The sequence below is a fragment of the Zalophus californianus genome, chromosome 9 (assembly GCF_009762305.2).
Source record: "Zalophus californianus isolate mZalCal1 chromosome 9, mZalCal1.pri.v2, whole genome shotgun sequence".
NCBI lineage: Eukaryota > Metazoa > Chordata > Mammalia > Carnivora > Otariidae > Zalophus > Zalophus californianus.
The window spans coordinates 103,118,334-103,141,545 of record NC_045603.1 but is presented as its reverse complement, the minus strand read 5'-3'; the positions used below and the strand labels follow the sequence as shown (position 1 = coordinate 103,141,545).

General features: G+C 37.7%; 1 protein-coding gene and 1 non-coding gene across 17 annotated transcripts in view; both read right to left on the bottom strand.

Annotated features, from left to right (window-relative positions):
- Nucleotides 1-23,212, bottom strand: part of ERC1 (ELKS/RAB6-interacting/CAST family member 1) — a 560,596-nt gene that overhangs the window by 516,496 nt on the left and 20,888 nt on the right. For 14 of the 16 annotated variants that reach the window (XR_003519825.2, XR_003519824.2, XR_003519826.2 and 11 more), the window contains exon 2: nucleotides 1,145-1,969. Coding sequence is in view for 13 of the 16 variants with exons in the window: in XM_027593114.1 (XP_027448915.1) it covers nucleotides 1,145-1,813 (669 nt within the window). In the remaining 3 variants the exon portion in view is untranslated. Of the gene's footprint in view, nucleotides 1-1,144; nucleotides 1,970-23,212 lie in introns of those variants that run through there. The other 2 variants (XM_027593117.1, XM_027593125.1) reach the window with 1 other exon arrangement.
- LOC113923230 lies at nucleotides 637-742 on the bottom strand. The gene has a single exon (XR_003520234.1). It is a non-coding gene; the product is annotated as a U6 spliceosomal RNA (small nuclear RNA).

The window sequence follows — 23,212 nt, the reverse complement described above, 5'->3', positions numbered from 1 at the left end:
AGAACTAAAAAAGAAAAAAATTTTTTTGACTTTTAAAAATCTACATAAACATCCTCAAGTTAAACTTTCATGAATGCCAAGAGAAAAAACTGCATCCCATTGTTGGTACTTAATATTTACATTATCAATACTAACTTCTTAAAACTAATTGTCATTCTGTGCTATCAACATACTGATTTGCCTTGCAGTAGTTTTTCTGGTTTTTTCAAGACTGATTTTTTTACACCTATTATGGTAAATTTTTTTTCTTTCTTTTTCTCTGTGTGGACAGCCTCTTGCCTCAAGTCCGTTCCTGGCAGACTGGTGAGATGTCACAGGTGTGCAGCAGCCACTAACACTTATCTCTTCCCTCCCTTTCTCCACCCCCTCCCTCAAACTCTGCAGGCCATGGAGATTCAGATACTTTGCATACAAACAAACAGACCAATACAATCTGACAACCTGAATTCATTTTGTCTGAGCCCTCATTTTACAGCTAGGCCTGGTGATGACTAACTTAACATCACACAGGTGGCAGTGCACAGGACTAAAATCGGGGTCAGTTGAAATGAGTGTCAGCACACCAGTCGGCCAGATAATAATGTGAGCCATAAGTTGTGCGAGGTGCATGATGCTTGAATGCCAAGTTCAACCAGCAAAAATATGGAACTCTTCACAAATTTGCGTGTCATGCTTGCGCAGGGGCCATGATAATCTTCTGTATTATTTTGATTATTAGTTTATGGGCTGCCGAAGCGAGCACTACAATAAATCTTACTGCTACACCTGACACTTAAGGTACGTAGCCTGAATAATTTTGATAACGCATCTTAGAGCAGATGACAAAATTAAACTCTCGCAAGAACTGGAGAAAGGTAATAACAGGCTTAAAGAAAAGACAGGAAGAGAAAGAGAAGCAGGGAAATGCAAGTGGGAAAAGCAAGCAAGAATAGTGAGCAAGCAGACCCGGCAACCAGAGAAAAACAAAGGTACAGGACCAAATCCGGAAAAGGTTAAGAAATGGAGGATAGAAAAATACTCAGATAAATAGGAAAAAGAAAGATAAATGAACCAAGAGGAAAACCTAAGAAAAGAAAGAGAATAGCTCATTTCACTTACACACATGAATTCAGTCAGTAAAGGTAAACATACATATAAAACTAACCTGGTTTTCTTCCTGCACAACTCTATACTGTTCCTTCCAAATAGTGATTTTGGAAGCTTCATCTTTTCTCAGGGCTCGTTCTTTCTTCAGCTCTGGGCTCCAAAAAGTCTTAATGCTGTTCATTGAAGAACTTAATTTGCTCTCCTTTACTTCCACATCCTTCCGCAAGAGATCATTTTCTCTTAATACTTCTTTCAGCTGTGTCTGCAAATCCATGATTGTATTATCTCTTGCCTGACGAAGAGAGTGAGGAACAGTGGAAGCCATACTCACAGGAGGGAGGTGATGCTCTCCAAATGCTATGGTGTCACTAGCAACACCACTGCTAGCTATATTGGGGCTACTGCCCATAGCAGTCATCCTGACACCATACGGCAGACGTCCCCCAGAACGGCCAAGCGTCATAGTGCTTTTAGGTGTTTCTGAACCCACATTTTCATGGTCACTTAGGTACATAGGGCCAGATGTGGCATAGGCAGCATTTAAGGATTGGATATTCTCCATTGAAAGGGTTTTCCCACTGCCACCTCCAACACTGCTTCCAGAACTCCCTCCTGTACTGTTGGTTCGACGATGACCCAAACGAGGGGAACGTGGAAGCCTAGGTGAACGCCCAGGGCTTTGGTTGCTTGGTTCCACCTTCCCAACTGAGCGAGCACTTCCATACATGGTTGCAAGATGAACGTGGGTGCCAAGAAAGGTGTAAAGCAGAAAGCAAAATATGAAATTCCGTGAGGTTTCTCGATGGCTATAAGTCTGCTTAAGGCTAATCAGGAGTAACAGGTCTTCGGCTGTCCAGTCTTGAAGAAATACCTTATACCATATCTGTAATGAAAAGATCACACATTAAATCCCCCAATAATAAATATTTGCCTCTCAGAAACTTTTCATTACCCCCACATAAGAAAGATCTCCCTTCCTATCATCTGTTTATTCACGCATTCAAAATTTGTCTACAGCACATTTTACTGTAAACATCATTTTAACAGTATTTTGCATGTCTCAAAACTGAATACTGAAACCATGCCATGCAAATGGAAAAGAAAAAGAAATGAGGCATAAATACTAGCAATGAAAAGATAAAACTCAAGTTTGAACGTATGATTTTCTAACTAGAAAACCCAAGATTATCAACTAACAAGTTAATAGAACTCTACAAATCAGATACAAGATCAATATATAAATATCACTACTTTCCTATACATTAGTAGTAACAATTAGAAAATGCAATTTTTTTTTAAATCCCACTCACAATAGCAACAAAACCATAAAAACACTGGTATAAAAAGGTACAAGCATGAAATACTTCAAATCCTAATGAAAATCTCTACAGGATTCTCCAAATAACTCAACAAGCTGACTCTAAAATTCAAATAGAAGAGTAAAGGTGTAAGAATAACCTAAACGATTTGCAATAGAAGAACAAAGAAGATGTTCCTTAGCAAGATAAATTACAGGTCCATGATCCTTCACTTGCAATGCAAAAATCGTAAAACCTCTAAAAGTAATTTTTTTTTCTTCTTCTTTAGCAGCAAAACCTGACTTGATCTGGTATGAGGTCACTTATTGTTTATAGGTATTATTCATACAGTCGTTGAGAAAACAATGTATATGATTACAGGACACTGCATAATGTCCACTGGGTAGCAGGGGGAAAAATCTGGACTCCAAACCACAACTGACCCCCAGGATTTCTCATAAGGACTCATAGCCTTTTAAAGCTACAGTATTTAGGGCGCCTGGGTGGCTCAGTCATTAAGCTTCTGCCTTCGGCTCAGATCATGATCCCAGGGTCCTGGGATCGAGTCCCACATCTGGCTCCCTGCTCGGCAGGAAGCCTGCTTCTCCCTCTCCCACTTCCCCTGCTTGTGTTCCTCCTCTCGCTCTCTCACTCTCTGTCAAATAAATAAAATCTTTAAAAAAAAAAAAAAGCTACAGTATTTAAAATTGTATGGCACAGGTTCAGGAACAATTAACTGGATATGTAAGTTTAGTATATGCTAAAAGTAACATTTCAAAAGAGTGAGGAAAAGACAAATCATTCAATGGGGTTTGAACAACTGGTGCTCTTGGAAAAATAAATTACATCCCTACTTCACACAGTACACAGAAATAAATCTGATGTACATTAAAGGTATAAATTTTATTTTATTTATGTTTTTGAGAGAGTGTATGTGCATGTGCACCGTGAACAGGAGGGGGAGGTGGCGCAGAGGGAGAAGGAGAGAAAGAATGACAAGCAGGCTCCATTCCCAACATGAAGCCCGATGCAGAGCTCAGTCTCACCACCCTGAGATCATGACCTGAGTCGAAATCAAGAGTTGGATGCTTAGAATGGCTAAAATTAACAAGTCAGGAAATGACAGATGTTGGCGGGGATGCGGAGAAAGGGGAACCCTCCTACACTGTTGGTGGGAATGCAAGCTGGTGCGACCCCTCTGGAAAACAGTATGGAGGTTCCTCAAACAGTTGAAAATAGAGCTACCATACGACCCAGCAATTGCACTACTGGGTATTTACCCCAAAGATACAAATGTAGGGACCCGAAGGGGTACATGCACCCCGATGTTTATAGCAGCAATGTCCACAATAGCCAAACTGTGGAAAGAGCCAAGATGTCCAGCGACAGATGAATGGATAAAGAAGATGTGGTATATATACACAATGGAATAGTATGCAGCCATCAAAAGGAATGACATCTTGCCATTTGCAACGATGTGGATGGAACTGGAGGGTGTTATGCTGAGTGAAATAAGTCAATCAGAGAAAGACATGTATCATATGACCTCACTGATATGAGGAATCCTTAATCTCAGGAAACAAACTGAGGGTTGCTGGAGTGGTGGGGGGTGGGAGGGATGGGGTGGCTGGGTGATAGACATTGGGGAGGGTATGTGCTATGGTAAGTTCTGTGAATTGTGTAAGACTGCTGAATCACAGACCTGTACCTCTGAAACAAATAATACATTATATGTTAAAAAAAAAAAGAAGAAGAAGAAGAAGATAGCAGGAGGGGAAGAATGAAGGGGGGAAATCGGAGGGGGAGACAAACCATGAGAGACGATGGACTCTGAAAAACAAACTGAGGGTTCTGGAGGGGAGGGGGGTGGGGGGATGGGTTAGCCTGGTGATGGGTATGAAAGAGGGCACGTTCTGCGTGAGCACTGGGTGTTATGCACAAACAATGAATCATGGAACACTACATCAAAAACTAATGATGTACAGTGATTAACATAATAATAATTTAAAAAAAGAGCTGGATGCTTAACTCACTGAGCCACCCAGACACCCCAAAGATACAAATTTTAAAACTACCAAAAGTACTAGAAGAAAACTTAGAAGAACACCCTTGTGAACCTGAGTTAAGGTAGGGCTTCTTAAGTAAGAAACAAAAAGTAAAAACCATAAAGAAAAACAAATAATATATTTAATTATGTCAAAATGGTGAAGTATTATACCAAAAAATACTATAAGCAAAATTAAAAAAGAAACCAAAAACTAGGTGAAAAATGTGTATATATACATATGTATAAAGATCTCTACAACATGTATAAAGAATTCCTACAAGGAAATGCCAAATTTGAAAGAGCAACAGTATGAAGGAAGGGAACTTGTATTGTAAGAGGAGGTTGGGGGCAAAACGTTTATGGAGGCTTTAGATTCACTTTATATTCATACTACAATAAAACTTGAATTTTTTAAAAGGAAAATATGTTCATATTCTATAAGTATAATTAAAACCAATTTTAAAAACACATACACAACTATTTACTTTCCACACTTCTCTCAAAAATAAATCAACTAGATCTCCACAGCTTCCAAATATAGTACCAAAGAACTGGCTTAGGTCAAGTAAGAGGTATCAGCACATTAAAAATTATTTTCCAAAAATCCACTATTACATAGAATTCTTAAAAGTGTTTCTTCACCGGGGCACATGGATAGCTCAGTCAGTTAAGTGTCAGACTCTTGATTTCGGCGCTTGATTTCCGCTTGGGTCACGATATCAGGGTGTGAGAATGAGCCCCCAAGTTGGCTCCACACTCAGTGGAGTGTCTGCTTGTTCCTCCCTCTCCCCTTTTGCCCCCCCAACTCGCATGCGCGCTCTCTCTCTCTCTCTCTCTCTCAAATAAAATTTTTTAAAAAGTGTTTCTTCACTGAACACTCTACCCAAGTAACTCACGTGGTCAAAAATAGGATTTTAAAGAATCCGTATACTTTAGTCAAACTCAAACAGGTTACTCTTCAGAAATATGAATACACTGGCAGTCTCACCTTATCATTAGTAAAAATAGCCCCAAGGTAACAGCAAGCAGAACAGAAAATACATAGAGTCTGAATCTTCAAGGTTCCATCTCAGAAAGAGCAATAGTATACCAAGTTCGGAAATTGCAATATTCTACTAGTAGTGTTAGGAAATTCCTCTCCAGGAATAACCTAGTTTAAGAAGTAAAAATTTCTTCTTATGATTTTTTTTAAGTAAGCTCTATGCCCAACATGGGGCTTAAATTCACAGGCCCGAGATCAAGAGTCACGTGTTCTATTGCCTGGGCCAGCCAGGCACCCCTCCTTTTCACGATTAATCTGAACTGTGAGGTAGGTGACAAGTAATAACCTACATATTACTGTTTGAATGAATTCTATTTCAAGATGAAAGAGAGATGCAAAGCTTTTTCTTTTAATTAATCTGAATATTGTTTAAAATAAGAGAGCCATTCATTATCCAGAATCCCTTAAATAATAACAAAAGCTAACACTGAATATTTACCATATGTCAGGCATTGTGTTAAAATTTTATAAGACCTAATTTAATATTTAAAAGCCTCCCATAACATAGGTACTGCCATTATCTCCATTTTAGAGATGATGCAAATAAGGCTTATAGGTGTTAAGTGACATCTAAAGTCACATAGCCATTAAGTGGTAGGGTCAAGAGTGGAATTAGGGCACCTAATTCCACAGCCCTGGAGGCTCTTAACTACTGTGCTTAATCACGATCATCTGCTGATAAGAACATCTCAAATGTTCATAGGATATTAAAGGCTTCCACAGTTTTAAGGCAGTGTGTCCTGCTGATCTAGTACTCATTAAGGTAATTTTAGGCTTTCCAGGTATAAAGCTTAAATAATCACATTTCTCTTTCTATTAAGGAGAAAGTCTTTCTTCAAAGATGGTGGGCAAAAGAACAAAGTAAGTGAAAGTAACAAAATAATGAGTAATAATTCAGAGTCTCAGGAATCATGCCATCAGAACATTCAACTGCCACATTCAAGAAAAAAATTCCCAACTGTGCTTTTGTGCAGAATTTTATTTTCATGTAGTCAAGTAACTGAATCACACTGAATAGGCTAAGATCCAATAACAAAAACTCCCATCAAGTTTTCAACATTAGCAGGTGCACTCTAATGTTCAAGTCACTTTCAGATCCAAAATGGCATTTGCATGTGGAGTCTTTGCTATTATCAGAACCATATTCATTTACACAACAAAAGGAAGAAATTTACTAGCTCTGAATTCCTCATACTGGCTTTTTAATCTCATGAGCTTCAGGGAAGATAGTGTTCAAAAAAATTTGTTTCTTTTAAAAAGATGCCAGACATACAACAAAAATAATAATTCTTGCACTTTAAACAACTGACAAAAAAGAATTAATTCTGACCAAAAAAAAGTTAGTATGATTCCATGTATGCAGAATTCTAGAACTAATTTATTATGACAGAAAGCAAATCAGTGTGTGCCTGGGGATGGGGTTGGGGGAGGCATGGATCAAAAAGGAGGAGGAAACTTTCGGGGTGATGCAAACGTTCATTATCTTGACTTGAGTAATGGTTTCACAGGCATATACATAACAAAACTCTTCAAATTATGTATATATTTTTTAAGATTTTATTTTTTTAAGTAATCTTCACACCCAACATGGGGCTTGAACTTACAGTTGCAATATCAAGAGTCACATGCTTTACTGATTGAGCCAGCCAGGCAACCCTCACCAAACTATATACTTCAAATACATTCAGTTTAGTGTACATTAATTATACCACAAAAGTTTGGGGGAAAAAATTTCACACTCCTAACTCCCTTGTCCTTAATTAATCCAAAAGAAACACCTTCACTAATTATACAACTGGAATCCTGATTGCTGCTGGATAAAATCATAAAGCTGTACAGTTTGAGCCCATAATGTTGCTCCCAGGGTCCTTTAGTTAGCTTCCTATCCATATTTTGTTAGCTCCCTATCTACTATCTATTGTGGTGGTTATTTCAAATCTTCTCCCTCTCCCTATCAGACAGAACATGTGAGTCTCCTGGGTGAGAGACCAAAAACTTTATCATTCACTGCACAGCAAACAGTATGAGAATGTCTGCATTGGTTCCCTGTTACCCCCAAGTCCAACAGATTACAAGAGGGGCCCAGATAGATGCTACACATGCAGTGGGTTTGCACTGCAGCTGAGGATACTTAGTTTAGGGAATCCACCACTTTTAAAACGAGCAGTAAGCCTGCTCTGTCCCAATGGGAAACATTACCTCAAGGTAGCCTGCTGCATACACAATCCTGAGAAATGGCCCAGGTTAAGAGCACTCAGGGCCTTGTATTCTTAGCATACCCACAAAGGCATGCAGAAAAGACCCATGGATGACTCACTCTCCTGACAAGCATTTTGGTAGTTTTAAGGTATCTCCATAAATTCATTGATACTGCTCCCTTCAAGAGGGAAAGCAAAATTCCTCTCTCTCGGAATGTGAACTGGACTTAGTGATTTGCTTCCGATGATGTTTCACTTCCAAGACAACTCATAAAGGAAAATGGGCCTTCTGTCTTGGTCATTCTTTTGGATCCCTCATTTTGTAAGGACCTAGCTGCCATTTGTAAGGATGTTCAAGCTACCCTATAGACAGCCACATAGTGAGAAACTGAAGCCTCCTTCCAACAGTCATGTGAGAGCTTCAAAAAAGCTCTTCCAACTCCAAACAAGCCTTCAGATGACTGCAACCTCACAAAATATCTTGAGCCAGAACCTTGAGCCAGACATGCTCTACATAACTATGAGATGGGGACGCCTGGGTGGCTCAGTCAGTAAAGCGGCTGCCTTTGGCTCGGGTCCTGATCCGAGGTTCTAGGATCGAGTCCCACATCCGGCTCCTTGCTCGGTGGGGAGCCTGCTTCTCCCTCTGCCTGCCACTCCCCTGCTTGTGCTCTCTCTTTCTCTGACAAATAAACAAAATCTTAAAAAAAAAAAAACTGTGAGATGTTTGGGTTTTTTTAATCCAGTAATTTTTTTATTTTTATTTTTTTTAAAGATTTTATTTATTTATTCATGAGAGACAGAGAGAGAGAGAGAGAGAGAGAGAGAGAGAGAGGCAGAGGGAGAAGCAGGCTCCCAAGGTGCAGGGAGCCCGATGCGGGACTCGATCCCAGGACCCTGGGATCATGACCTGAGCCTGAGCCGAAGACAGACGCTTAACCATCTGAGCCACCCAGGCGCCCATCCAGTAATTTTTTTAATACCACGAAAAAATAATAGATTTGTTCCTGAAATCTTTGTTTCGAGGGGGCATACCATACTGTATCACAATTAAAAGTGTGTTTCTTTTTGTAGGCTCTAAACAATTCTCAACACCATTGCCAGAATGATCTTTTTTTTTTTTTTAAGATTTTATTTATTTGTCAGAGAGACATAGCAAGAGAGAGAACACAAGCAGGGGGAACGGGAGAGGGAGAAGCAAGCTCTCCGCTGAGCAGAGAGCCAGACTCAGGGCTTGATCCCAGGACCCTCGGTGGGATCATCACCTGAGCTGAAGGCAGACGCTCAACAAATGAGCCACCCAGGCGCCCCACCAGAATGATCTTCTAATACGATTCCCCAAGTGGGTCAGGAACCCCTAAGACTCCCTAAGATCCTTTCAGGAGGTCCATGAGAACAAAACTACTTTCATAATACTATATTATTTGCCTTTTTCACTGTACACTCTTACAAATGTATAGTATTGTCTTTCAGAGGCTACATGATATGTGGTATATCCCACTGACAACTAATGGAATGTATACTTGTATACTCTTATGCTTTAAATTTTTCTCAATTTTACTTTTTTTTCAGTTTTACTTTCTAAAACAGTACATAGTAATAGATATAGCCTCCATAAACAAAAGCTATTTATAGTCCTGATTTTCAAGAGTGTATAGAGATGGTGGAACAAAAAGTTTAAGAACCACTGCTCTAAAATTTAAATATGACATGAGCACACCTACATACTTCCTTTGATGGCTTCCCAAAATAAGTATCTAAATTCCTTGGCAATGCATATAAGATTTTTCATGATTTCGGTCTTGCCTACCTCCCTAAGGCAGTTTACTTCTTAACCACTCTCCTTTTCCATGTGACAGCCATGATCAAGTACCTGCAATTTCCTGAAATACCATGCCCTCTTTTTATTTCTATGACCTTCCTCTTCCCCCTCAAGTGACTAACTACTTACCGCTCATTTTTCCAAACTAAATTTAATAGTCACAGTCCTACACAAACCCTTAAATCCCTCAGTCTAATTTAGGTGCACCTCTCATGGAACCAAGAGCTTTCAAAATACAATGTACTATGTTTTAATTAATTGCTTCCTTAAAGGAATACCTTATCTCCAAAACCTAGCATAGTGCCTAATACAAATCAAATATGCAATGTTTGCTGAATCCACAAGTCAACCTAAATCTGAATATAATTCAGTAAAATAGTTCTTATATTCACAAGGTGGTAGTAAGCTTGAAATTAGTTTAAGGAAACTGCAACTAAATGCAATGTAAGACAAATATAATGTAAGCCCTTTTATCATGTTAATAAATCCTTTATGTTAATAAACTTTATTTTTAAATTGTAACCAAGTTCCATAAATTGACATCCTCCTTCTCTATGTTTCGCTATGTATTTTTGTCCTCTAAAATTATGCCCTGAAAGTCATAAAGAAATGTACTAAACAGTCAAGATTTCAATATTTTAAAAAACAAACTGTTCTTCTTAGATGAATAAAAATAGGAAATTCTGTAGCTACATTTTAATTCCAAAAAAAGACACCATAAGCTCAATAAGAACAGATTAATGCCTCTCATTTTGTAAGAAAATTAAAAATTCTCTCTCTCTCTCTCCCACACACACACACACACACACACACACACACACACACACAGCAATCACATGTAGAAAATATGCCTATGGATATAACATTGCTCTTAATACTTAAAAATCTCTATTAAATTATCTGTCAAGTTAATATTATAGCCTGAGACCTATTAAGTACTTCAAATGAGTTTTCTTATCCTATATTTTGAGTTTTAAAAAATACTAAAAAATATCAGCAGTGTTTAAATCTCTGCAAGTTTACCCGATTTATGTTTAGAAAAATTTCCTAAAATCTAATTTTGACAAGAACATTACTAGAAATCTGGTTTATCTTAGATTTGGTGTTTATTAATAACATAGTTTCACCATCTAATATTTCCATGTTCCCATGAAAAATTACAATTTTTTAGTTTTTATTTTCACCTAACAAGCATTCTTAACTCAAAAACAGCCTAAAAGCCTCAAAATAGTGGGTTTCCCTACCAAGAGAAGGTTCAATTTGTTCTCAGAAAATAAAGTCAAGAAACCTAAAATTAATTCAGTTTTGGTGGTATACACTTATAAGCAAAGAATTTTTTAATTTATTTGACAGAGAGAGAGAGAGAGCACAAGTAGGCAGAGCGGCAGGCAGAGGGAGAGGGAGAAGCAGACTCCCCACTGAGCAGGGAGCCTGACGTGGGGCTCATCTGAGCCGAAGGCAACCGCTTAACCAACTGAGCCACCCAGGTGCCCCTAATCAGATTTATTTTTAAAACAATAGTCATTTTTTATTTATTTTTTTAAAGTCATTTTTTAAAGTTCCCCAAATGAAGTGGAATGGCAAAAATTAAAAATACAATTCCAAATCATCAAGCAATAGTGCTCAGAATACATGGACACAGCTTTTTTATCACCCTCCTTAACACTGTTGCTCTTCATATTGAAGCATATTAATAACACCATGCTCAAGTATGAAACCAAAAATCTGACCTGAAATCTTTTCTGGGGAGTGAGTGTAAAATGTACAGTAACAAAAATGTAATGCATAGACCTTATATACATTTCACCCCTAACAAGCTCCCTGTTAAATAATTCTTACTGTATTCCTGAGGCTTAGTCAAGTAGTATCTAGTAGGAAAGGCTTGGGCTGGTTGGTTCAGCTCCATGATTTAAATGTGTAACATTAAACAAAATATATCTGTCAGAGCCTCAGTATCCTCATCTATAAAATGGACATAGTGTTCTCCTCAAAAGATGGCTAAAAGGACCAAATCAGTGAGTAAGTATAAATATCTATCTAGTTCTTAGTAGGTTTTCAATAAATGTTAGTCATTACATTTCTAGGAATTCATCTTATACATATTTTCACATAAGTGGGAAAACAGTAAGAATAAACTGAAAATAAAATAAGATGACTCTGGTATAGTCTAAAATTATGGTAATACTCTACAGATATTAAAAATAATACCGTAAGTCTGGGGCGCCTGGTGGCTTAGTTGGTTAAGCATCTGACTCTTGATTTCAGCTCAGGTCATGATCTCAGGGTTGTGAGATCGAGCCCTCCATCGGGCTCCGCGCTGGGTGCTGGAGCCTGCTTAAGATTCTCCCTCTCCTTCTCACCCTCCCCCCGCCACTCCAAAAAAAAAAAAAAAAGTAAGTCAGTATGTAAATTATGTAAATTAATTTTTTTTAATTTATAAGAATAATACAAGAAGTCATGAGCAAAAGTGGGTTTTTACACTCTTCTATACTGATTGAGGTTTTAACATGAATATGAGTTACTTTCATAATTTAAAAAGTAATACAGACCCACACACATACGGACAACTCATTTTTGACAAAAGTACAAAGGCAGTAACGGTACAGAAAGTGAGGCAATTCTGCTCCCCACAACAGGAGATCTGAACAGTACATCTGTGTGGCTGCCACAGTCCACCCCTTGCACTGCAGAATTACTTCTCCACATGGGAACAGGAAGCCGCTTCTCCGTGATTCTCACAGGTCTCTGTTCTTGAGGGGAATCACAGAAGAGGAAGGTTACTGAAACAAACTACAGATGCTGTCAGTCTCTCAAGAACACAAATGGTACTCTTCTTCTCCCTCCTCCACTAATTTCATCCTATTTACAGGTCTTAGTGGCTTACCTGATGGCAACCCAAACTTTCACTCCCAAGGGGCCTAACCCCTTGATGATCATATTCATCTCAGGCCAGGATTGCTGGACACGTCCATCCAGTTAAGATGGGACAAGGGAGTACCAAAAGGTGCCCAGCTGGATCACCTACTACATATATTATTCCCTGTCTCCATTATGTTCATACTAGGAAAAAATTACAATCTAAATGTCCAGCAATGGGGAACTGGCTATATAAGTTAAGGCAAAACTATAAAATGAAATACCATCTGCAATAGGTTGAATAGTGTCACCCCTAAATTCAAGTCAATTAGGAACCTCTGGACGTGACCTTATTTGGAAATACGGTCTTTGGAGATGTAACCAACTTAGGATAAGTTCTACTAGATTATGGCAGGCCTTCAAGCTAATGACTGGTGTCTTTCTATGAGAAAAGACAGAGAGATTCAGTCCCAGAGACACACACAGGAGATGGCGGTGGAGACTGGAATGGTACAGCTACAAGCCACAGAACGCCAAGATGGCCAAGAGCCAGGATGAGGCAACCAGGGACTCTCCCTTAAGCCTTCAGAGGGAGCAAGGCCTGCCTACACTGATTTTGGACTTCCAGCCTCCAAAACCGAGGGAATAAATTTGTGGATTTTTACATCAACAAGTCTGTGGTAATTTGTTATAGCAGACCTAGAAAACTAATATACCACCTCATTATAACTGATGATGTAGCTCTATACTTAATGACAAAGAAAGATGTTTGTTATCCACTGTCAAACCAAAGACAAAAAAGAAAAAGTTACAAACACAGACTCCAACTGAGTTTGGCTAGCTGGGTTTTTTTTGAAGTTTCAGCAGGATGTACAACTCTGAGAAGTAAGATATCTGGTGGTGATCTCACTTTCTTGCCAAACCACAGATTTTTTTCGAGTGTATACTATTTTTTATAATCAGGCCCAAAATATAAAACTTTTTCAGGAACGGGTGGTATAAAGATATCCAACAGAAATGGTATATTGGCATAAGATGAAGCCCTAGGCACTAAAAACTTCCACTACCACTTCTAGAATAAAGCCTGGTTTCCTTATAGCCAAAATCAATGGATTCTCTTTACTTTCACTGCATTTGACACTACTGACCACTTCGATCTTGAAAGCCTTACCTGGGTCTCTTTAGTACTACTCTTCTGATTCTACTATCTCTCCAAGACAATCCCTCTTTCATACATTTTACTGGCTCCTCTTCCTCTACCTATCCTTAAAACACTGGTACATACCTTACAGCTCTATCCCCAAACATGTTGTCTCCTGCAGTTTTACTTTCCCTGGGCAATCTTACCCACAGCGACTGTTGGAGCTCGCTTCAACTATCACCTATTTTAGGCAGGTACTTATTTTAGTTTAGGTTTTTTCTCAATCAATATTCCCAACTCTGGCTTCCCCCTTGGCCTGCAGACTTACATGACCAACTACTTACTATACATATCTGCCAAGATTTCCCACAGACAACTCAGCAGTTCTAACTAAACATACATTTTCCCTACAACATGCACTTCTCCTATGTTCTCTACTTTGATGGAATTCATTTTGACGCCTCCTTTTTCACTCCTCTATTCAACTCTCATTAACTAAACAATCACTGTGTACCATCAATTCTTACCTTTCTAATATATTTCCTTTCCATCCCTACAGCTACAACCTCATCCTGTTTGGCCAGTACTACTGCAACAATCTCCTTAACAGCCTACAATAATCAATTGTAGTTCATTTTGATAGACATCAAATTGAGGGTGGGAGATATATTAAAAATGCCAGGCAGTCATTTTTCATTTGATGAAAGCGCCATATTCTAATACCCTGTGTTTTCTCCCTCCAAGCCCCACTGAGAATCAATACACTTTCTTTTGTATGCCTTTTCATTTTTGCTTCACCATTTTCTAATTGAGTTATAATTCATATATCATAAGTTTCACCATTTTAATGTGTATAATTCAGTGATTTTTTTTTGTATATTCACAAGGTTGCACAGTTATACCACTATCTAATTGCAAAATACTTTCATCACTGCAAAAAGAAATCCCACAAACCCATAAGCAGCCACTCCCCATTTCTCATTCCCCAGGCCCTGGTAACCATTGTCTCCATATATTTACCTACTGTGGACATTTCATATAAATGGAAACATAAAATAAGAGGGCTTCTGTGTCTGGTTTCTTTCATTTAACATAATGTTTTCAAGATTCATTCATATGTAGTATTATATCAGTATTTCATTCCATATAATGGATAATATTTTGTTGTATGGAAATTCTACATTTTGCTCATCCATTCATCAGCTGATGGACATTTGGGTTCCTATTATAAATAATCCTACTATGAACATTCATGTACAAGTTTTTGTGTAGACATATGTTTGTAATTCTCTTAGGTATCTACCTCAGAGTAAAAGTATTTGAGCAATATGAAAAGTCTATGTAACATGTGAAGGAAATGTCAAACTGTTTTCCAAAGTATCTGCAACAATTCTCAGTGGCAATGTATAAGGGTTCTAATCTCTCCACGTCTTCATGGACGCTTGTTACTGTCCATCTAGCCATCCTCAGTGGCAATGTATGAGGGTTCTAATCTCTCCATGTCTTCATGGACGCTTGTTACTGTCCATCTAGCCATCCTCGCTAGTGTGAAGTGTTAACTTACTGTGATCTTGATGTTACTTTTTATTTAAATAATAATCTTCAAAAAATTATAAGCATATTTGGACTCAAAAATATTTGGTGTCCATTTTGGTAATATATGTTACTAATATGTTTATTTTTTTTATTTTTTTTAAAGATTTTATTTATTTGACAGAGCAAGACACAGCAAGAGACAGAACACAAGCAGGGGGAATGGGAGGAGAAGCAGGCTTCCCGCCTAGCAGGGAGCCCAATGTGGGGCTCGATCCCAGGACCCTGGGATCATGACCTGAGCTGAAGGCAGACACTTAACGACTGAGCCACCCAGGCGCCCCTACTAATATGTTTATACCTATGGCATTAAATATTACTATTGAATAATACATGCATATAGAAATAAAAATTCAAATAATAAAAATTAAAGTCTCGTCCTCTGTCCTTCTCATTACAGATAACCACTTTTGACCATTCTGCTTTTAAGTCTAGTCTAACTCTAGATAAATAATTTAAATAACTCTAAATTATTTAATTTTTCTTCATACCTTTTATTACCATATAATATGCAATTTGTTTCATTTCTCCATTTTGATATTGCCAGCTTCCTTCACTAGAATGAAAGCTTCATGAGAACAGTAAATTTTCCCTTTTCTGTCCACTGCTGTACCTCAACACTTAGAATGGGGCCTACCACATAAAAGGTAGGTGATAAATATATTAAACAAATAAACATTAATTTTTTAAAAGATTCTACTTATTTATCTGACACAGAGAGAGAGAACGTGCCCACACTCAAGCAGGGGGAGATGCAGACGGAGAGGGAGAAGCAGGCTCCCTGTTGAGCAGGGAGCCCAATGTGGGGCTCGATCCCAAGATCCTGGGATCATGACCTGAGCCGAAGGCAGACGCTTAACCGACTGAGCACCCCAAATTTAAACTCTTAACCTCCTACCACCTATCTCAGTATAAGATAAGCAATCTGGGTTCCCAGTACACCCAACTACCTGACATGAATCACTTTTTTTTTTAAGTAAGCTCCACACCCAGCATGGAGCCCAATGCAGGGCTTGAACTCACAACCAAGACCTGAGCTGAAATCAAGAGTCAGCTGCTTAACCAACTGAGCCACCCAGGTGCCCCTCACATGAATCACCTTTCTGTTATTTTTACATTGTACAAGTGCGTTACATTTATTTTCTGATCTATAACTGTCTTCTTTTGTCTACCATCAACTCTAAAAACAGAAAGCCAATAAATAGTTTAAAATATGATGACAATGTAAACATTATTCACTGAGAACCAGGTAGTAATGTTCTACAGAGAACATGTAATTCTGCCTGCTCCCTTCCTAGGATGTACTAGAATTTATGAATACTTTCTTTACATGTTTTGTCTGTATTTCTTACTACACCATACACTCTATGAAAATAGGATTTTAATACACACATACACCTTACTCATTAGTGCATCAGAGTATGCATTCAGTCACCATATGTTTATAAACAGATGGACAGAGTTGTGGAAGGAAGAAGAGGGGAGAAAAGAAGTGGGAAGATCAGGCCATCAAGAATGTGAAAGCCAATCTACTACAGACATTCTGTACCTTTATATAATATCCATTCATAAGCATCAAAATGAGACAGAATTAAGGTGAAAAAAAATGAGTCTACATATCCTATAAGCTCTATCAACTAAAGGTTAAGTTAGAATAAGAAAGTAGTATCCTGTCTCTGTAATTTCACAATTTTTACCATAAACATGTATTGCTTTTAATATCCAATTCTCTTACTTTTAAAACCCTTCTAATATATGTGGGGGGCGGGTGAGATTTGGGGTTTTCTACTCTTAGGTCTTTAGTAAAGTTCCTTCTGGAAAACTTCAATTTTCACTCCTACCAAGAAAAGTGTTTTTTTGTATCCCTTAGCCAGAATATACAGATGGCCATACCGAAGTAGTAATTATGAGAATAATCTACTTCAAAGCCTCCAAAATGAACCAAAATGCTGCTGAGACAAAACCTCAAGGAAAGTGAAAGAGGCATAGCTTGTAGAGGTCAATTCTTTGTGATCTAGGGTTTTTCTTAACATCCTAAAACCTACTTCCCATATTCATTACCAAATCTCCATGAGGTCTTAAAGTAAAACAACAAAACTCAGTTCAGACCTGGCCACTACTACATATTCACCCCACAGAACTTGTCAACTAGGTCAGGAAAACCATAAAGAGAAGATTACCAGAAAATTCCAGAATCATTTTTCCCTGTAAGAAGAGCATTGGTACCAATACCTATACACATACTGAGGGAAACACACCAGCGGGCCCCACCCCACAGATACCCATACACAGCCTCTCAGAATCCTGGAGTACACCCAGAAAAGCTTAAAATTAAAAAGGCTTCCACACACAATGATTGTATGTCAGCCTTTAATTCTCACTCTTCCCACAAATAGCTACAAGCATAACATGCAACTGCAAACAGTAGTCTCAACTCTTTCCTCACAGATTAGAAGGATAATAGCTCTCTACAACCTGAATCTCCAAAGGAACACCAAATATTCATAAATCTAAGGAAAGCAGAAAACCCTTCAACAGCAACATAGTAACCTACCTCAAATTAATTACAACTGCCACAGATGTACTCTTGAGATGTTTTCAAGGTGAACTAGAAAATATATCACCCATTAGCTATTTAAAGCATTGTATGCGGGAGCGCCTGGGTGGCTCAGTCGTTAACCTTCGGCTCGGGTCATGATCCCAGGATCCTGGGATCAAGCCCCGCATCGGCTCCCGGCTCAGTGGAAAGCCTGCTCCTCCCTCTCCTACTCCCCCTGTTTGTGTTCCCTCTCTCGCTCTCTCGCTCTCTGTCAAAAAAAATAAATAAAATCTTTAATAAAAATAAAAATAAAGCATTGTATGTGAAATTGTGACTAAATCTCAAAATTACTAGTCCAACCTGCTGTGATGGGTTGTACTCATGAGTAATTAGCATTTATTATCAGAAAATGAATTGAATATTTTAAATACTGTATTTCAACATTTGTAAGATTCTGTTCATTTTGTTAAAGGGTCATAAATGTCACTAGGGGCAAGAAGTACGCTGCTATCTTAAGCACTTCATGCAAAGATTAACAGATAAAATTTTAAAATCCCATTCAAGTACAATTTGGCAGAATCAATCAAATCCATTTCAAGTGTGCATGCCCTCTGACCTAGAAGTCTCACTTTTAAAATATCACAGGTTTAAGGATATATGTGCAAGGGTATTCAATTATTGTATGATTTGTACAGCAAATAGAGAAAACTTAAATTTCTACCAAGAGATTAAAAAATGCTATCTACAAACTATAAAATAAAATACTATTAAAAAAAAAATTCCTGGGGCGCCTGGGTGGCTCAGTCATTAGGCGTCTGCCTTCGGCTCGCGTCATGATCCCAGGGTCCTGGGATCAAGTCCCATGTCAGGCTCCCTGCTTGGCCAGAAGCCTGCTTCTCCCTCTCCCAGCGCCCCTGCTTGTGTTCTTGCTCTATCTCTCTGTCAAATAAATAAAATCTTTTTTAAAGATTAAAAAAAATAAAAATAATTCCTTAAATCTATATCTGATAACCTCTATAAAGACATCTCTAATATGTTTTGAAGGAGAAAAGAAAGTTACAGAAGAATTGTATAATACAATCCCATCAGTATACAAAAGGTTGCATACATGTATGTTTGTACACACAAAGAAATGATCTGGATAGTAAGAAGCTATTTCTGAAAGGTCAGATGGAATCAGTTTTTCCCTTGCATATATACTTTAATAGTGAGCATGTATTACTTTTACACACACATACACACACACACACACTTCTCACTGTAAACTAAAGGCTTAAGTAAGGACCTCAACCATTCAGCACTATTATATGGTAATTAATGGGCTAGGCTCCTGGCTGATAAAGTCCCTGTGAGTAGTAGGTTAAACACACACACACACACACACACACACACACACACACACACACACACACACACACACACAATCTAGATATATATACACACACACCCTACCAGTTAAAGCACATATGTCTCTGCTTCCACCTTCAGTATACAGCTTCTCAGGTTTGCTAAAACCGTGCATCAGTTTGTATGACCTTAATCTGATTCTCATAGAATCCAAAAATTACAGAATTATGTGGCTACAGTAGCAATGTTTTGGTGACATTCCTACCAGAAAAAGCCCCTCTGCTAGGAGCAGCAATAACACTTAACACATCATGGCTGCCATTCCATTCTTCTTTATGGGAGGATGAGAAGGTGATTAACTCAGTTATAGTCAAGGTAATTATGGTTTTTAGTAATTCTTATCAATCAGTTAATCAAGTTAATTGTAAGGTCTATCAAAGTTCTCACCATGACAAACATCTTGTCAAGCAGTTACTTAGAAGCAAATACAAGGTTATTAATCATAGTGTTCTCTACTTACAAAACAACCTGTGCCACTTAGTTCAAGAGAGTCCAGCTGGAGGTGATAGCCTTTCCCAACCACTCCAGTCCTCAATGATATCCTGATATCTTAAAATCCTAAAATATTAAATTGTCTGAATTCCAGCTATATTACCTTTCATTTTACACATCTCATACTACACTATGATCAGTCTGACAAAAAGATGAACAAATCCTACCAGATTGATTAAACTGAACACAGTGAATAGATAGATATACATGTTCACAAGCCATTATCCACAAATCTGAATTCCAAAAATCTCTGAAAACCAAAAACTTTTGTAACCAATTTGGTGGCAAAACCACACCTGAAGTGATGCAGAAATACTTCTGTATTTGATGAAGGAATTGGAAGATGCCCCTCAATCCTGCTTGGAAAGTTAGATACATATAGTATATGCATCATATCACCTTTCTAAAATCTGAGAATTTCTGAATTCTTGCCCAAAAAATCTTGGACTTAGGCCTGTATAATTGGAGAAGATTAAATATCGACATCATTGTTTGTCAAGACATTTATAATCAGGGAAAGTTCCACAAGGAGCTTTTAACTCTACAATATTTTATTTCTTAAGCTGGGTGGTGGGTACACAGGTATTAATTATACAATTCTATCCTTTTGCATGTCTGAAACATTTCATAAACTTTAGAAGTTTAAGTGACAAATTGCAGGCACCCAATGTTTGATTTTCTTCCCTAAAACAATAAAGGCATCTGTATTCAAAGTATTTGTTTCCTTCCTTAAAATATAAGAGCATTTGGGAAGCAGCAAGTTTGAAAATGGTTATGCTTAAGAGTCTTAAAAACATTCATATCTTTTGCAATAATTCCATATGCAAGAAGCCTATCTACTTAAATGATCTAAAATGTACATAAATCCATTAATTATGAATTATGTATCAGCTTTATTATTAACTCATTCATTTGGGAAATGTTTAAGTAAAACCTTTATGATTTAATATGCCACCTACAAAAATACATTTACAACTAATGTCTGACAAAAAATATTTACAACACAGTACATGAAAATGGATATACATTTAACATATAGTATACTCTCGAGTTTGCAAATATCCATATAAGCAAAATAAAAAGAATGGGAGGAAATCTGTTTACTTTGTCTTAGTAGTTGTCAAAATTTTCCAAATGGGTATATAATACTTGTTAAAAAAAGAAAAAAATGTTTAAACAGAAACAAGAGGGAAAAAGCACTATAATTTAAGGTGAACATTTCTTCCTTTTGAACCTGGTCTCAAAATCCTTCCCAACACACGAATATAGTATCAAACCTATCTGCTGGCCCTAACGGCATCATAACTTTTTTTCATTATTTGCAATAATACAGATGCAAGATGTCTAATACTATTTTAGACCTGAGTATATGGGAACTACTGTGAAGAAGACAGCCAACATTTCTCAGCATGTATGAGGTATTCAACATATGGGGTAAGCATTATAAAAATGTTTGTCTTTTCTAGTACACTTGAAAAATGGCACACCGCCAGATATATAATGGGCAAGATGGGACTTAAAAAGACTTGAAAAAAAGAATTGCAGAGCCAGTAAAAATCAGAATTCTTTTCTCTTTGAGAGTCCATTTTTCTCCTGTCACCACAGTTCTCTGAATAAACTCCACCAAGGGTATTTTTTTAAGCCATAATTCTTTATACATACATACACAAATATAGAATTACACTCTTAAATTCTATAGATTTAGCTTAGAGTACTACAAAATCATAAATTTAAGAGATCCAAAGAGATTCAAGCAGAATTCAATGGTTCCTGGACTAACTCAAAAAAGACTTAGACCATAATACACTTCAAAGTTCCAGAATTAAAACAGATTTTCTATTACAAAATCTGGTTATGTGAAACTTTACAATAGAAATATGCTACACTGCACTTTAAAAAAAAAAACCTTTCACATCATGTAAAGCATTCGACATAGTATGTGGATCATAATGAGCACTCATCAGTATGAACAATAAGTATATTTCCTCTAGTTTTGTTTTTTTTAAAGATTTTATTTATTTGACAGAGACAAAAGAGAGAGAGCACAAGCAGGGGGAGCAACAGGCAGAGGGAGAAGCAGGCTCCCTGCTGAGCAGAGAGCCCGATGTGGGGCTCAATCCCAGACCCTGGGATCATGACCTGAGTTGAAGGCAGACACTTAACTAAGCCACCCAGGCGCCCCAATTTCCTCTATTTTAAGATAAACATTCTTTCATAATTTAAAGTTTCTGAAATTAGGATTCAGCTTATATCAACATGTATAACTTTTTAAAAACAAATTATTAAGGGGCGCCTGGGTGGCGTAGTCAGTTGGGCATCTGACTTGGTTTCAGTTCAGGTGGTGATCTTGGGGTTGTGGGATCGGGCCCCCCATCAGGCTCTGTGCTCAGTGCAGAGTCTGAGTTTCTCTCTCCATCTCCCTCTGCCCCTCCCCCACACACACTCTTGAGATCTCTCTCTCAAATGGATAAATCTTTAAAAAATAAACTATTAAATTTATGGTACAGTCCACAAGAAAGAAATGGAAACTTAGAAATGAGACAAGGTATTATACATGGTAAATACTCGCCATGGATTCTTCCTATAACCCTTCCAGCGAACCTTTCAGGGAGAAAGATTTTATTATCCCATTTCTAGATGAGGAAACTAAGGCTTAAAAAGGCTCAGTAAATTGCCCATGATCACACATCTGACTCTAAAGTCAGGCTCTTAACCACTACAATATGCTCATATCGAGCATGAGCTTGTAGCATACTCATCTACCATTTTAAATCACACCAGGTGCATTTACAGGTTTTTTCAATGAAGCACAAAAGTTAATATTGATTTGTCCTAAATCACAAATTTATTTATCTCCCTGTTCCTCACAGTCCCTGCCATCTAGCTGTCTGTTTCTACACCTCTTTCCTGAGCTCCAGACCTGAATTTCCAACTATCAAGTGAATGCACTTGGTTATTCCAGAACTGTACTGCCCAATGTGGTAGTCAGCCACATGTAGCTGTTGGGCACTTAAAATGTGGCTAGTGAAACTGAAGAACTGAATTTTTAATTTTATGTCACTGTAATTAAAAGTTAAATTTAGGGGTACCTGGGTGGCTCAGTCAGTTATATGCTTGCCTTTGGCTCGGGTCCTGATGCCAGGGTGCTGGGATAGAGCCCCCACCCCCGTCATGTTGAGCCCCATGTCAGGTTCCCTGCTCAGCAGGGAGTCTGCTTCTTCCCTCCCTCCATCTCCCTCCCTCACCCCCAACCCCCTTGCTTGCTCTCTCTCAAATAAAATTTTTGAAAAAATAAATAAAAATAAAATAAAAGTTAAATTTAAAAACTGATAATTCAGTTACTAGAAAATTTTTAAGCATGTTTGGGAAAAGTTGGGTATGTGAGGCCACTTTTTCAACTGCAAATTTTATGAAATCTAAATGTAGATTAAGTATTTCTGGTTAAAAACTTAGCATGTGAATTAAGATATGCTGTAAAAGAGGCACCTGGTTGGCTCAGTCGGAAGAGCACACAGCTCTTGATCAGGGTTAAGAGTTCAGGCCCCAGACTGGGTGTAGAGATTACTAAAAAAATAAATTTTAAAAACAAAAACAGATACGCTATTTAAAAAGTATACAAATGATTTCAAAAGGTATGAAAAAATAATGTAAAATTGCTCATTAATAGTTTTTTAAATATATATTTTAACAT